The sequence below is a fragment of the Amyelois transitella genome, chromosome 13, assembly GCF_032362555.1.
Source record: "Amyelois transitella isolate CPQ chromosome 13, ilAmyTran1.1, whole genome shotgun sequence".
Classification (NCBI taxonomy): domain Eukaryota; kingdom Metazoa; phylum Arthropoda; class Insecta; order Lepidoptera; family Pyralidae; genus Amyelois; species Amyelois transitella.
Genome location: NC_083516.1, coordinates 7,221,025 through 7,239,152, shown reverse-complemented (window position 1 = coordinate 7,239,152; position 18,128 = coordinate 7,221,025). Strand labels below are relative to the sequence as shown.

At 34.4% G+C, this 18,128-nt stretch overlaps 1 protein-coding gene across 1 annotated transcript in view; it reads right to left on the bottom strand.

The window, feature by feature from the left end:
* Nucleotides 1-574: 574 nt before the first annotated feature.
* The window catches only part of LOC106129265 (G-protein coupled receptor Mth2), a 64,232-nt gene continuing 46,678 nt past the window's right edge, over nt 575-18,128 (bottom strand). Inside the window, exons 2-10 of the mRNA XM_013327769.2 lie at nt 15,002-15,216; nt 12,108-12,334; nt 11,439-11,624; nt 11,146-11,224; nt 10,421-10,602; nt 9,759-9,884; nt 8,938-9,094; nt 8,066-8,255; nt 575-3,130 (exon numbers count right to left, since the gene is read on the bottom strand). Coding sequence (XP_013183223.1) covers nt 3,023-3,130; nt 8,066-8,255; nt 8,938-9,094; nt 9,759-9,884; nt 10,421-10,602; nt 11,146-11,224; nt 11,439-11,624; nt 12,108-12,334; nt 15,002-15,216 — 1,470 coding nt within the window. The 3' untranslated portion in view covers nt 575-3,022. The remainder of the gene's footprint in view (nt 3,131-8,065; nt 8,256-8,937; nt 9,095-9,758; nt 9,885-10,420; nt 10,603-11,145; nt 11,225-11,438; nt 11,625-12,107; nt 12,335-15,001; nt 15,217-18,128) is intronic.

The following is an 18,128-nucleotide window of genomic DNA, read 5'->3' as shown; positions in this document are numbered from 1 at the left end:
GAAATGCCAATTGAAACGGGAGTAAGCCTGGGTAGGCATAACATTAATTCCCGATTCGCAAGTTATGCACCGCTCCGTTATTATAATATGGATCATGCTTCTTCGGTTTGTGCAGATGTTTACGATCCGCAGATGTTTTTCATGCTTTGTAGTTAGCTGGAAACGAAATGGATATTTTTTTTCTTAAATTAAAAATATAATTTACACAAATACCAGTACCGTGTGGTTCCCGGGATCAGTATAAAACAAGGATCACTCCATTTCTTTCCTATGGATGTCGTAAAATTCAACTTAAGGATAGGCTTATAAACTGGGGCTTCTTCATTTAGGCGATGGGCTAGCAACCTGTCAATTCTATCACTAAGCTTTACAGCTGAACGTAGGGCACCATCAGTCTTACAAGCTGCTGGCTCTGTCTATCCCGCAAGGGATATAGACGTGATTTATAAATGAATAGTAATCCTAGCTACCTTGAGATTGGTGACCAACAAGTTAATAGTATTAACACCTTATAATACTTATTTTCTCGTGATAAAGGATTCCTTTATAATAGATAAAAGAAAACAACTTCTTAGGTTTTATATAAAGCTTGTTTATTTAACGTCATGTTTTGCAAAATAGACAAATATACATCATTTAAATTGTCGTTTCACTTAAAAATTCCGCATCAACATTTAACAATATTATATTACATAGTTACACAATTATACGCTTAGTTACTATACTAACCTATGATGTACAATATAATACTAAATAATATACATTATTTTCTTATTGAAGATAAGTTTATAAAAAGAACAAACATGGAGTGTAACGAAAAATAATAATAACTGGAAATTAATTAGGTCACATTTAATCTAATTATTGTCGTGGATTCTCAATTTTTATAACAAATTATCATGAAAATATATACGTAAAACGTGACCTGAATTCATATAAAAATTCAACTTTGTAAAAGTGCTATTGTGGTATGTTATCACGAATTATTATTTTTTTACAATTTGGTATATTTCGGCGTTCCGCTTCCCCTTATCTTCGTAATGGTCTTTTAATAACTCTATTACGTATTCGTTCCATTATCCATATAGGACAGTCTTATCCACATTTATTTTACATTGAATTTATTCACCATAAATTACACAAAATAACTTATGTACATTGTACTTCACAATTTACAATCTTATGCCTATTTTCAACGACTGTTTTCGTTCTCACGCATCAGAGTGCTGACGTTAAAAATACATTTTTAATCATTAATTAACGCTGATTTTTAATCGTGAAAATTATTAAGTCAGTTCGCTTCCTAAGTAAACTTGATAATTTTCATGGCTGAAATCGTTAGAAGGTATATAAATCAATCAAGATAAGCCTCTACACGGTAGTAAAAAAAAATATTTCTTTTGCTGCTTAACAATATAGCCATGGTTGTGTGATCTGTCAACATAAATTTTTAACCACACTTCCACTGTTTACGCCCTCCACACACTATAAACAACCTCGAAAGTTACATTATCTGTATACAATGTCTATATTTTAAACAAAGTAACGCCTGAGGCAGACAATAGCTGGCAATTTTATTATAACAACATGAATTTATAACTAAAAAAAGAGTGAGAGAGAGGGAGTTCAATAACAGTTCAAAACTTAAGTCTTAATTAAAAAAATCAGAAAATGACATTTAGTTTTTAAAAATAAATAAATTATAAACTATATAAATTAAATACAGTAATTTATTTCATTATGACTAGCTTTCCATAAAATAGAAATTAACTACTTTTCACTATCTGCTTTTGAATTATGGCACTATTTATTTTACAATTTATAATTTACTTAGGTAGTAAGCATAAACTTAACACATTTATATAAGTTCTTTAGGAATGTTTTGTAAAAGTACGTAGATATATTTTATGTATGAAACAATACATATACGTACTTATTATTAAGTAAGAATAAATTATCTGTTTCATAAACAACTTAAATGTATATTCTTTATTTATCGCTATTAGGTTTAAAGACTGTTTTAATTTTACACCTAAACTGACTGTTCTTGGCTCACTCATAAGAAAAAGCATAATCTTGCTGAAACTGGGCTTAATTTTCACAATTTGATTCCTATAGCCAATAATTAGTGCAGTGGCTAATTGATTACTTAAACGTAAAAATTAAAGTACAAATTGTTGAAAAAATTTTGTGTTGTAAGTAAATATGTGTTTAAATAAAACGTCGACCTAACCAAAAACATTTATCTAAAGAAATCTAAAACTATTAAATTTATAAATACCTTGGTCGTGCATTTTTTTATGAATCGTTACAAAAATAACTCACTTAAACTTTATCTATATACTATTACAAATATTGAACTAAAATAAATATTTATTAGGCAAATATTAAAACTAAATAAATTTCATTTATTTGAAACGTATAGTTATGATTAAATATTACCTTATATTTTACAAGATTTATCTTTCTTCTAAATCGGTAACGTAAGTATAGACGAGAAAAATATTTACGATATTAATATAGGAACAAAAGAAAAATAATACCAGTATTATATTCTCTAATCTAAGTAATTTAATTTTTTAAAATGCAAATGATTTTTGGTGTTGGTAGTATATTAACAATAAAATGAAACTGTTCTTCTGTAATTTTTTAAAACACAATATGTTTTAGATAAATAAATTGATAAAGTGACTTTAAAAAAAAATTCGTTTTAGGTAGGTATACTTATTTATAATAAAGTAATAAAATATTGATCCATTGTCAGTTTCATATATGGCGGATGTTTTTTTTTTTAATTTATATAACCAACATCTATACAGAGCATCGAAAATGTAGAGATTTTCTCGAACATAATAAAAAACATTATAACGTACTTTTATGAATAGCAAAATTATTGAGAAAATAATTAAATTTAGATAGAAATAAAAATAAGTTAAATATAAAAATATCCATATGTCCTTTATAATACTGTTATAACTACAATCAGTCTCGACCCCATAGTTCGATTTTCCGCAGTATATCACTACACATAGTCCCTTTTTCCAGGGCCAATAATACTGTTTCTTTCACTCACTACTGATACTTCCGACCCGTCCTTTTTCCTTCGGCAAGATTTGAAGAGCTTCGAGGTCTATTTAAAAAATATATAGTATTAGTAATTTTATTCAATTCTTTTAAAATAAAGATTAGAGTTTACAAAAAAAAATATTATTATAGCGATACATATATACTTAAAGAAACTATTTTAAAGTTAATACAAATTTTGTAGCATTAAAGAGATCTGATGTATTTTTTCCAATTATGTACTGAATTATATTAAGCTTGTGGTATATTGGTTAGTTTTTTTTTTTTTTTTTTTTTTTTTTTTTTTTATTTATTAAAGACCAACAGCTTACAATATTAATAACAAGTTAACAGTTATACAAAACGAAAAGCCAATTTACAGGTCTTACTGTTAGAATTTGATTAGTTATTACAAAGGACGAACATATTTTATACACGCTATTTATAACTTAATTAATACAGTTGCAAGTGATAGTTATTATTAAGTAAGGTATGGTAGTTAGATAAGAGCATTTTACATACAAATTAATAAAGAGTATAAAAAACAGTGCATTTATTGGAGCATATGTTCATAAAGCAACCGCTTTGCAGACACTATGCTTGTAGTAAACAAGTCAATGTCGACTGTTCTGGAGATACTATTAAAGTTATTACCCACACGCAAGATAAACGAATTTTTGCGATATTTGGTAGATACCACGGGAACAAATATGAGGGGACTGGATCTGAATAACCTCGAGGGAGCAAAAAGTTGAACCTTTGCTAGAAGTTCAGATGAGTCGACGGTACCTGAAGCTATCTTAAGTAAATAGACTAAGTCAGCGACGTCTCGCCGAACCTTTAACGGGATCAGATGATGCCTTTTACACATGTCTAAATAGCTGTCAGAGTTAAAGATAACTTTTTGGCGGAAGCATAGATACCGAATAAACTTCCTCTGGATACTCTCAATGCGATCTATGTATTGATTGTATCTGGGATTCCAGACTTGAGAGGCATACTCCAGGTGAGGACGAACGTAGGTACAAAACAGTACTTTTATTGTTTTGAGGTCCTGAAATGACGATGCACATCTCAGAACGAAGCCAAGCGCTTTGTATGCTTTCAAAACTATCTTGTCAATGTGTGTGTCAAATAACAATTTCGAATCGTGATGTACACCAAGATCACGTACAGTTGATGAACGCTGTAGGGGTTGTTGTTTGAGCATGTAATATGTGGATATTACGTTAAGTTTTCTAGTGAATGTTACTACGCAACACTTCGACGGATTTAGGTCAAGTCCATTGCGACAGCAATACTGTTCAAGCCGGGAGATATCAGCTTGAAGCGCATTGGCATCATCCTGAGATGATATGGTACAGAATATCTTCATATCATCGGCAAAACAAAGTAGTTGAGATGTGTGTAGGCATTTCTGAATATCGTTAACCATAATATTAAAGAGGAGGGGCCCAAGTAGAGAGCCCTGTGGAACACCGCTTGGAATGTCTACCCAACCAGAAATATAGTTTTTGACTACTACAGCCTGGGACCTATGGTCTATGTATGAAGAAAACCACCTAAGGAGATCCCCATTGATTCCCACCGAAGCAAGCCTCTCCATAAGCACCTTATGATCAATGCGGTCGAAACATTTAGAGTAGTCGGTATACACTACATCAACTTGTTTTCCAGCCTCCATAGCTTGTGTAAGATAATCGTTAAAAAGCACTAAATTGGATACGGTAGACCTTCCTCTAAGAAACCCATGCTGAAAGGAAGCAAAAGAACTTTTCAGTGCAGAGTATACTTGATTGTATATAATACGCTCAAAAACCTTAGCTATTATACAAAGCTTGGAGATCTGTCTATAATTAGATACATCAGTTTTTGGTCCCTTTTTATGAACTGGAGTTATAAATGCCGATTTCCAGATACCTGGAACAACTCCCTCATTCAGCGACTTTCTAAATAGTAAGGTGATTGGGATTGAAATCGATTCAGCAGTGGCTTTGAGGAAATGCGCTGGTAAGTAGTCAGGTCCGGCTGATTTAGCTGTGTCGAGCTCTAATAAAATTTTCTTCACTTCATCCAATTCAATACTAATGGTCGAGATATACGAGACGGGGAGATCAGACAGCGAACTGGGATTAGTATTGCTATTTTGAGACGGTGGCGTTGCCTGAGTGAAGTTGGAAAGAAAGTAAGATGAAAACATGTTACATATTTCATTACCAGTCGATACTTGAACATCATTATAATTTAGACTGCTGGGAATGGTACTAGATTTGGAGTTGCTTTTTGATTTGATATATGTCCAGAAATACTTAGGGTTTTTTATAATTGATTTTTCGACGTTATTAAGATATGTTTGATGACATTCCCCCTCCATGCGCCTTACTCTGTCTCGTAGTAGCAAGAATGTCTCGAGATCGGCACGGTTGCCGTAAATGTTAAATTTACGTAGGAATTTGTTCTTTTCTCTTATTACTTTGATCAAAGCTTTAGAGTACCAGATAGGGTATGTTTTATTGGTGGACTTAACAGAAGGAATGTATTTATGGATAAGATTATTTATATAATTATAAAAGTATTGTAAAGAATATTCCATAGGTTTATTAGAGAACTCAGTGTACCAATCAACCCTCTGAATTTCCGAATTAATTGAATTATAGTCACCTTTATAAAATAGACTCTTCGTAGTGGTAGCCGGTTTTAAATAATCGATAGTGATAAAATCTACGTTAATTGATAAAGCACTATGGAGGGGGTCAATCTGCACTAGGGGGTCATGACACTCCACCACTTTTACTATGTCGTTCGAAATTACTAGGTCTAAAACTCGACCCTGGGTATTTAGTACACCATTATATTGAGAAAAGCCATGCATGTTCAATTCGTCAACAAGCAGACATTCGGTTAACGATTGGTAGTCAGATGGACTGTAACTCAAATCGTTATTTAAGTTCCAGTTAATTTTACTCATATTGAAATCGCCAACTATTAAATATTTGTCTAGAGGGTTCTGAAAAACAATGTCATTAAGCTTATCAAAGTAATTATATAATTGTTGAGAGAATGAGTTGCCTAAGTTTTGTGTGCACAAATAAAGGACACATACGTTTAATTTAATACAAGACTGTTTACCAGAATCAAATATTAATGTTAACCAGAGATCTTCGGCAGATGAGCTGTAGGTAGGTTGCGTGTCAACTCGTAAATCTTTACGAGTTGCAATAAGAACCCCGCCACCCTTTTTCTGCTTTGTGAAAGAATAATCGCGATCGCGACGCCAAACAACATAGCGGTCATCAAATATCTCGCTGTCGGCGATCCCGTCTAACAACCAAGTTTCTGTCAAAATTACAACGTCATAATTAGCCGAGCATATATTTCGTTTGAATATATCTGTTTTAGTTCGCAATCCCCTCACATTTTGATAATAAATATTCAACGATGAACTGTAATCCATAAATAAATGGACGAATAAATATAAGAAATAGAATAGTTACAAAATATATAAAGTGTACGGTAGCAAGGAAATAAATATAAGTTAGCCAAGTTAATAGCAAAAACTCGCCTGCGAATAGAGCGGATAGGTAAATAAAGATGATAATTAAAATGAACAAGTAGAAGTGAGACGGGTATATTATTGACTGTGTGTACTACAAGCATAGCAGCGCGATAAGCAATACAAAAGACGCTCGGGAGCGAACAAAAGAAGTCATTAGCTATGGAATGTGTGCCAGCGGTGCTAAACAGTTGAGTTAGAAAGATGATACAATAAAAATAAATGTGTGACATGCACTGTAAATAAAGTTTTGTGTATCTGAAATATTGCTCCAATAATAAAAAAATATTGGTTACAATGAAATATAATAGGAAACAGTCTAAGACAATCTTTTTAAATCATTTTCCGTTTGAATTATGTGGATTTTGGAGGTATCATTTTGCCGAACATGTATTTTACCGTATTTTACCCACACATATCGGTATCCTAGCTTGTCTTTGAGAGCGAGCTTAGTCTTCGTCAGCAAGTTTTTCATGTCCGACGTGAGATGATCATTCACGTAGACGCGCTGCGCACTGTCCCGAAAACCAATATCGCTGGCCGCCAGGTGCTTGATAGATCGCGCCGCAGCCACAAAATCTTCCTTCATGTATCTATTGGTGAAGTTAACCACAATGGATTTATCTTTGCTATTATGCAGTGGTACCCTAGCAACATAGTTTATAGATGTCTTGGGAATTGGACACTTGATGTGCTTCCCAACTGAGTCTACTATTTCGAATAGATTTTCGTCTTTTTTCAGGGGTACTCCCTTTATTTCCACATTGTTAAGTCGAGACCATTGCTCCTTAGCAGCGAGGGATTGCTTACATCTAGCAAGATCCTCTTGAGTGGACTTTAGTTCATTCCTAAGGAGATCCACATCTTGTAATTTTTCCTCAACAGCATCGACTCTGCCGTTGCATTCATCTAATTTGCTGCTGTTAAATTCACATGAGGCTCGAAGATCTTGGAGATCATTCTTAATAGTTTTTACATCATCCCTCAGCGTATCGAGACTTGAAAGGTGTTTCTTTAGATCCACGATCTCTTTGAAGATTTTGTCGAGAGACATCGGTTCTTCACAAGCACCACTACCACTGACAGTGCTCTTACAAGTAGTGCATTTCCAAACGGCTCTTCTGTCTGGCCCAAGTTTTCGGTACCCTGCTTCAGTGATTCCGGCACAAGCGAAGTCATAAAACTTTTTACATGAAGAGCATTGCACACCATCGTTGAACGATTCATTGCATCTACTGCATGTATTCATGGCTATGGATTATAAAAACTACCTTTGATAACTTTGGAACTTGACTTGAAAAATGTTGACGACTACTGATTTTTAAGTTAAATAGCGTGTGGCTTTTACCAAGGTTCGACCGAGACTACTTTTTTTTCTATTATTAAGTTATTATGTAGTTTAGATGCATTTACCAAATAATATATTTTTTCAACAAAACGAAAACTTACCAAAACAATATGTCGCACAGGTTGCTGTAGTACGAAGATGCAAAATATGACGACTCCTTGCAACGCGTTGATGAGGTCGAACATCGACCACACCGACACCGTGCTAGACCCAGCACCGGCGGCCCAGGACACCACCTCGAGGGCCCAGGACAGCCCCATGATGAAGGAAAGGATGCAGCACTTACGGAATCTGATAAAAAAGAAAATTGCATCAACATAATAAACGTCTAGTGTTAAAAATGTAACAGCAGCAATATATGTATAACTTTCATTGAGTAGGCAGAGCGAAAAGTCTAAAAAATACTCGAAAAATTTTGGTAGTGTTAAAGGTTAATTAGAAGTTATAACAACCCGACTTTTTAATTTTTTTATCGGTTACAAATGTTCTAGTCCTACTGACATCATCGTACTGACATTTAACTCGATTACTTCACCCTCAGAAATCCATAATCCACCTATGACCACAATCCAGACAGGGTAAATCAGGTTTATTAAACGTACTTGCATTTTTATTACTGTTCTAGATTAAACTGTCCATTCTCTTAGTCATCACGGAAATCACTGTCCTATTCTAAAGTACCATGAACCACATGTAGCGGAAGCGATAATTCGGCTCGACAACCACCAAAGGGAAGATCTTCCGCCAGGCTAGGTGTTATGCCTGGGGAACCGCGGCTCCGACGATGTTGTGTCGGAGGTTATATATATAGCTCCAATCCGTGAAATCTTTGAAATCGCGTCTTAGATTCTTCGCTGCTATTGGTTGAGCGCGTCAATTTCTTCGAGATGATTGACAGTTGTTGTGAGATTGGATGTTGTGACGAGTGGCGTAGAGATGTCGCCACACACACAATATGCACGTTTGTACTTACATCTTCTTATATCTCTTTAACCTCTGGCCAAAATTGACTGGAGGGTCCTGCGGAGGCGACGCCGGCCTCTCCCTGGGCTGCAGCGGCTGCCCCAGCACCGTACTCATCCGGACCCAGTCGTCTGAGTTACTGAAGTCTGAGTGCGCCAAGTCTAATGCTAAATATGAAAAAAACAAAGATTTCAGTCAATGTTTTTGCAATAAAACTTTTTGTAACTATGTAGTACCTACCTAAAAATAAAAGCATGCTGTACTATTTCAAAAATTTTAATTTGTTTATTTCCTACCTATGTATATTGAACGTTACAATGTAGCTGAAAAGAAGGAATGCAGTCTTGCACAATAATTGACTTATCTTTTGCACGTTGACGTCAAGTTGTTAATGATCTAACATCCTGGTATTATATCTATCCTTGTATTTCATATAAAGGGTTTTTCATTGTGATTTACTTTTGTGTTGCATTGTACGTTTGTAATTAAAATACTTTTAAGTATTGCGTCTATTTATATTATAGCGTAACAACGTCGTAATATTAAAACAAATGTTAAAGTTAATTAAATATGTAATAAAATAGGTAATCATTGTTTTCTTAATTAGAATTACGTCAATTCTCACATAAAACATTATTTTATTTACAAAGATAAAATCTTAAATTTTCAAGATTCCTAACAAGGAATGACGACAAAATACCAACTTATCTAAAATTTGTGTCGCTTAAGTACCTACTATGACAGATATTATATTTAGATCACAACTAGGTTCCTACAAGATTTCCGTTATAGGAATTCCTAAAACGTATTTATAAAAAAATATATACTCACGCGTGACATCTTTTAGTTTATCATAGTGAACTGCAAAAGCCCGCGATGTCAACACAAAGAATATAACATTGGTGATAAGGATGACAGCCACTGGTCCGTAGAAATAAGGCAAAGCTGCTTGGTCCGCTGAAAACAAAATTTAAATAAGTACAGCTAAAGTTGTACAGAATATATGTGAATGAAAATAAAATGTACTCCTCTAAAATTCTATAAAAGTATACAATGCGTGTCATTGTGTTCGATAAATGAAAATGGCGTCTGAAAATGTTACTTACAATATTTGCCTAGATGGCATGTTTGAATAAATAAATTGTAATTATATGAATTGTAAAATACATGAGTGTACAAACACGTAAGTATCGTGTGGTTCCCGGCACCAACAGAAGAAAAGAATAGGACCCCTACATCTCTTTCCCATGTATGTCGTAAAAGGCGGCTAAGGGATTGGCTTATAAACTTGGGATTCTTCTTTTAGGCGACAGGCTAGCAACCTGTCACCATTAGAATCTCAATTCTATCATTAAGCCAAACAGCTGAGTCTTTTTAAGACTGTTGGCTCTGTCTACACCACACCCACAAGGGATATAAACGTGATTATATGTATGTATGTAAAATACATCACGGTATAAAAAAACAAACATAATTTATACTAAAATGCTTACTTTTGAACCAGCACCCTTTTACTCCAAAGTTAGGTTTAAGATAAGTGCTAGGAACAGCCGGCGATAGGTCCATAGTGATAGTGACTATTAGTAGAACTACTGGCAACACTACTGCGTACGCGCAGTACCACGCGAATCGTCTTCTCATGCTCCGCCTCGTAAGGGAAGCGTCTATGTATCGCCTGGAAATTGGTAAATAGTTAAAATATCTGTATCATAAAAACGAAAGAAATTTCATAACGGTAGCATTTTTTTCTCACATCATAGTGTTTTAAGTTCATTATTTTATCAATCAGTCATGCATGAATACAACGTAGTAGAGGTCTTAAGTAGTAACCATAGCCTAATTCAGATATGGTTCAAAAGCCGGATACCGCTTTCATAAACGATTTTGACATTATATACTGCCGTTGCCAAAGTTTTTACAATCGCTTTCGTATAAGGGCTAATACTACAGACATCATACAGTTAAACATGGCCTTTCAGTTTTTTCAAGACTGATGGCTCTGTCTTTTCCGCAAGGGATATAGACGTGACTATATGTATGTATGTATTTTCTACGGAAATGAATATGGCAATAGTCACGGCTTACTAAGAGACTTGTTAATTCATAGCACAAAGATAACGGAACACAAATTTAAGCGCAGTTAACACGTTATGATGAATGATAATCTGATTAGGAATTGTACTCGTATGAATAAAAAGTTTAATTAAATAAAGCTTACCTAACATTTAAAAATGTATCAAAACACATGACGTTAAGCCAGAAGAAGCATGACACAAACGAGAATTGGATGAGGTATGCTGAAAAAAAAATATAATTAATTTATAAGAAAAATTACCCAGTTAAAATATATTTATATGACAAGCCAGCGATATGCCGTGAGTGTCTCTCAGTTCAGTATGGTAAAATTTTTACCAGTACGCCATTTACTATTTATAGACTCAATTGAATACTCAATGTACAATTAAGTTCAATTCAAATATCACATTTATACAAACACATTAATCCACTTACCCATAACCGAGCATACGGTAATTGGAAACGCGTGTCCGGCCAGCTGAGTGGCGGCCAAACACAAAAACGCCATAGCCAGGCAAATTGTATGGCATGCCAGCGATTTGCCGTGAGTGTCTCTCAGTTCAGTGATGTAAATGTAGATGAACGCCGTGAATAGCAGAAACGGCACTGATATTAGTAAACCTGAAAGGAAGGATTGATTAAATTTTGGAACAAAGTTACATAAAATTTTTGTATGAACGTAAATCTTTTCAAGATTGTCAATTTATTAAAATGTTGTCTTTTCTTAATACTGCTCATTCCATGGGACACACGAAGAAAAACTGGCCTTAGAAATGCTAGCTTCACTTCGCCAGGCTAGGAATTATATGAATACGATCGCCAGTATAAAATATTACTGATTAAAATAACCCGACTGTCTCACAAAAAGTTTTATATTATAAATACCTATTCCAACACTTCAAACCTTCTTTTATTCCCTAACGCAATCTCCAAGAGATTGCCTGGAAGTAACTGCGTTACACTATAAGTACGCTTTTTGCAGATCACCTATATATATGTCTGGTTGTTCTGAATTCTGAATGTTCTGAATTTTATTCATTAATACCTGTGAATGTTGATTGTGATATTTTCACCCAAAATGTTATACCAAAATATCAGACTTACCAATAGCATAAGCAATCAGTGTCGCTGACGTAGAAGTATCTGCAGAAGAAGCTGTAAAACAAACTAGGGGTAAAGTCACCCCCGCCGGGTTTGACTCGTTCCAAAAAGTCTCCATACAGAAGTCTTTCGTACCCAAAAATGGGGGAGTCGAGTATGGAACGAATAGGGAACCATTGACGAGGAGATAAAACTCATCATTGCTGTCTTGGTCTGGTTCTAATCGATATCTGAAACAAATAAAAATATTTATACAAAAAATATTTTTTTGGTTCATACATCTATGTAAACTTATAAAACTACTCTGTCTATAAAATTAATATTGCGAAAATGACACCTTAGAAAAAGTTACTTCGCTGGAAAAGAATTTTCCTGTTGCCGTATAAAATCTGACCTAAAGTACCTGGGTGATCGAGCGGTACTTGGTGAGAAAAACTATAAAATAAAAAATAAAACTATCGAACCTTACCCACCTCCGGCATGAAAATCGATCACTCTAATTTTTTTAACTGTTTCAAATTTGGAGTACCTACTCAGTAATAATTATTCACGTCAATGACTAATTTGTCAATGATCTCAAATGAAATCAGAAAAAAAAACACAATTATCGTTGCCTAGCAATCATCTTGTATAGGAAAATCATTTTGGCCAAAAAAGGTTATAATACAGAAAAAACTAATTTTCGCAGACTTGGGATAAAATTTAAAATACGATTGCATCCCCTTTATGCACTAGTATTTCAAATTTCAACGAAATCGTTAAAGCGGTTTTCGAGAACGCGAGTACAAATATATATCTACATATACATTCAGTCAGAAAAGTATCGGGAATGGATTATTTATTTATGGGTCCAAATTCAAATTTTTGTTTTTTTTGTTGTTGTTAGATTGGCACAACTGTTTTCCATTTTGGCGCGGAGTTTGAGTTGCATCTGTTGTTTACATTAAATACAGTGCTATTTTTAGTTATATCATATCTAGTGTGTATTGCTAATTTCATAATGGATAAAAACATCGAACAAAGAGTTTGTCTTAAATTTTGCATTGCCAATGGAATATCGTGTTCGGAGTCACTGAAAATGTTACAGAAGGCTTACGGTGAATCGACTTTATCAAAAACTCGTGCTTATGAGTGGTACAAAGCGTTCAAAAGCGGTCGAGATGTGATGGAAGATTTGCCTCGCTCTGGTAGGCCATCAACGTCTGCAACTGAAGTTAACATCGCAAAAGTGAAGGAAATAGTGACTGAAAATCCTCATTCAACTTTGAGAGAGATAGCCACCGAACTTTCTGTATCTCACGAGTCGATCCGTACCATTTTAACTAATAATTTGGGTATGAAACATGTTGCCGCTCGGCTAGTCCCAAAAGACCTGAATTTTTTTCAAAAACTCAATCGCATGAGAGTCTCTGAGGACATGCTAGAACGAGTCAATTCCGACCCAACATTCATGAAACGCATTGTTACTGGTGACGAGACGTGGGTTTACGAGTTTGACATGCAAACTAGTCAACAAGCTTCGGAGTGGCGCCTTCCAACTGAACCGAAACCGAAAAAACCACGCCAAAGTCGTTCAAAAGTCAAAGTCATGTTGACTGTTTTCTTTGACTATCGCGGTGTTGTGCGCTCGGAATTCTTGCCGGAAGGTCAAACGGTAAATAAGGAATATTATTTGAGTGTTATGCGGCGTTTAAAAGAGCAAATCCGACGAAAAAGGCCAGATTTGTGGAAAGAAAATTCTTGGATTTTGCACCATGATAATGCACCTTCGCACAAGGCCATCATTGTGAACGAATTTTTAACCAAACACTCAACAAATACCATCGAGCAACCACCATATTCACCAGATATGGCTCCAGCCGACTTTTTTTTTTTCCTAAACTCAAATTACCACTTCGTGGCACCCGTTTTCAATCGGTAGAAGACATAAAAGAGAATTCGCGGCGAGAACTGACCTCAATTCCGGAAACAGCGTTTAAAAAATGTTTTGATGATTGGATTATTCGTTGGCGTAAGTGTATCGTTTCTAAAGGAGCATATTTTGAAGGTGATAAAATAAATTTGGATGAATAACAAACAGTTTGTGTATTATTGATCTTTTCCTGCTACTTTCTTGACAGAGTAGTATGTATATTAATAAATATGCAAATATTGCTTGCAAACAAAAGCTAGTTTCAAATAAATTAATATAAATGTGGTAAAAGAACCTCATAGATATCTTCGTTAAAATTTTCATTGTAACTATTTCGTTTCTTTACTAAATTTAATGGCACATTAAGTGGGAACGGTACTTATATCTTTAATATAAAATAAGTGGTAATGCGGGAAAATTAGTAGTTATTAAAAACATACCTACCTATAATTAGCTTAAGTACACGGTTTTAAACGCGTATCCTTCTTTAAAATTGAATGATTATGTGAAAGGACATGTGAAAAAAAAGATGGTAAGTAATATAAATTTTTCCCATGTTTCTAAAAAAATCATTAAGTAGTTTGTAGGTCAACGTTAACATTATGTACGGTTGGTAGTGCCTTTACATTAATATTAGACTTTTCACATTTAAATAGCCACTCATATTAAGCTTCATACTGAGTGTACAAGACTAGTTTTTGTACAAACAAAGTTTGAGGTCCCGGTCACTTTTGGAAGAAGTTCATCGTCCTTTTACGACGTGAATGCATACATAAAATCACGTCATTTTCCTGGAGTGGTAGGCAGATACTACACTTTTCGACTTGCCATATCTCTGCACACTCCTTTCGCTTCATGCAAATTTATAACTCTTCATCCAAGCTCGGTGGTTTCAGTTACTTAACCTTTTGCCAGGGCGTTCTTAATTTGATCAAAGTACGTCAGTAACATTCCATTCTCACTTGACCTTTTCATAATAACTTACCTGTCATAAATGCAAGGATTTCCAACGATGGTTTCATAGAGGTTGCTATCATAGCTCCATATGTGTGTGTCATTGCTCTTATAAAACATCGGCTGGAAGGTGAGAGTGGTCCGGACGCACTCGGACTTGACATTTCCTTCCAGGTCGTGCGTGATGCTCAGGTTCTGACCGCTTGCACAGCACTTTGGCACCACTGGCAGCTTTGGGCCCTCCTCCTGTTGAAGAAGAAATATATTTCAAATTTAGAACATGTGTAATATGACTTTTAAGGATCGTGGCGGCTGTACTTGTTTCAAATTCACAATATGTAAAGAAAGCTTTGTTAACATACAAGTCAAACTAAATAAAAGCTTTTAAAAATAACGCTCTGACCATTTTTTATAACTACATCATAGAGTAAGTATATAGTACTAAAATTATATTAATTTTTTACGGTAAAATGGCGGATTTCTCCAAACTCATAATTTAAAGTCTTACAGTTCCAGTTTATTATTTAAACCACAAAATTAACAACAGCAGATTAAATGATGAAATTTAAAAAAAAACTTAATAGCATTTCAGCTCTAAAATCTATTAGAGTTCCTTACTGACAGTCAAGTTGTGTTCAAAAATTTTAGCTCAGAAAATATTTAATTCTTCGACTCTAAATATAGCAACTACCCATCTCTCTTCATTTCGCGTTTAATTGACAAATATTGTCGTGTCCCCGTCAGATTTGCAGCAGAGACGGCTTCACTTAAAATGGGTCGAGGCCTATAAAAGTCAAGTATACACAGATACACTGTAAGGACAAGATTATTATGGTTTCCATTTAGATTTATTAGAGTGTCGATTTTGCGTGATCCGCATGGAGATACAGGTTCAAATCTTATCTGGACTATATACCGATATCACTCAGTTACGTATGTACATTAGTTTGAGTGCTAACTGATGCTCTTACGGTTAGGGAAAATATCGAAAGTAAACCTCCACATCCATGCAACAGGATGTGTAATGATGATTCAATATGGCAAAGGTTTATTCAGAATAATGGTTCAAAGGTGCATCCCGGGCTTCTTTCCAAAGTGTTAAGATAATTACATCTAACAAGAACTAACGCCAGGAGGAAGAAGAATATTGTCACATGCCCGACAGATGTGCACCAACAAAGCTGTTTCAGTTTAAATGGGTCGTGGCTTCATAAAAGTCTGTGTACACAGTAAGGACAAGATAATTATGGTTGTCAGTTAAAAGTATGATAAATTGGACGGACCGTATGCCGACTAATCAGAATTCATCACAAGCATTTGAACTTTGGTTTCATGAAGATTTTAAGGAGGTTGCCCATTTTGAATTGGTCACGTATATGGTAATAGTGCCATTTGTCTCTTGAGATTGACATGATATTTAGTAATGAATATACTTTTAGCATGGTTTCAGGGATTTCAATGTAAAAGTTAGAGGCAATTTGCTAAATTACTAAAGGATAAAGTCTAAAGTACTGTTAAATGATAACAAACCAAGCTCTTTGGAAAATCCAAATAACAAAATTAATAAAATGTACGACATTTATAAAATAGTTTGGTGATAATGGCACCCGCAACACGCGTGACTTCTTACGTAGAAGTTTAACCTCATACGCATTTCAAGTGAAGAAATACCTAGTACTCTTACTGTAAAGACTTACTTAAGAATATCTTATTGTGTCACTAAAAGCGGTTGGATAGGTAATTAATTGCTAAACATTTTATTAAGTTACGTATTTCATCTATAAAATGTTGTTAATTCTATAAACACTTTTCACTAGTTTTACAAACGATAATAGATATAAGACGATTTATTATATCTAGCCATCTCCTGCATCTTTTTATCCTAAAAAGGTACATGCATCTTTTCACATCATCTCTTTTCAAAAAAAACAAACATAATCCATATAACATCCCAAATCGGTCGTGTTACATTGTAACACGCGTCACGCGTAAAATCCGCGTATTGGAGGCGTTACGTGCTACGTGCGCGCTTGTTAAGGACGTGATCGTCTCGTAATGAACCCGGGGTGACACGGGAGGCGCGCATACTAAACGATCCACGACTATGGGAAGCAGGCTGATTGCGAAAATTGCCTATTATGTGAAAGAAAGATAGGTAGGTGATATGAAGGGATATGTTATTTTAATAATATCATGCTTCTGGCATTTTTTTTGTTGCTTCCGAAGAGATCGCCTTCGACCACAATTAAGGATTATGGACCTGTTATAGACATAGCCGCATATATACAGTCGTCCTTCGCCTCTGTGCGTTTTCAAACTTACCTAACGCTAGTTAGTCCATGCAACGGATTTTAACTAATCATTCTACGATAACCCCATATGAATCAAGTAACAATGCAGTATGTCTGTAGCTTATCCTAATAGTATTCTTTTACCAATACCCGACCGTAAATCACCCATAAAGCCCATAATACAATAAATACCAAACATTATATTAACCTTATTATTTATATACCTAACTAGGAAGTCAATTGACCTAAAAGTATACCAACTAGATAATCTAATTAACACAATCGCTTTCTCCTCGCCATCTTTCCGTTTCCGGCGCTAAGGAAACAATAGGAGAATGGACAAACATTACCGTTTATTATTCCGTGATAGCAAATAGAACAAACTTTTTCTCTTCAACTTGCGAGCTTTCTGTACTAATTTAGGTATTATTTTTTCGTGATCGCACGATTTGTATACAAACGGGTTTTGTATTGTTTATTGAAACTGTAATTACAGTATTATTTAAAATAATTTTTGATATCTACTACTTGATCTCTCTATATATGTATATTATGCATGTAAACTATTATTTGTAAGTGTATTATGTAACCTTTTATTGATATTTATATTATTATTCCTTTTATAGTTATCGCACCACCCGTACATCCATCTCTGTTTGGTTCCAAAGGTTCGACTGACAGAGAATACTTTGTGGCATTAATTCCAGCTGTTATACATTTTACGGGCATAAAGTTTAAATAAATAAATATATATACCTAATCGAAAATATTTTAAATGACCTTTAAGTTTATCGTAATAAAGTTTAAATATGATTAAGGTTTTTAAATCTGTATTTATTTCTATTAATTTCTTATATGTCAATATTC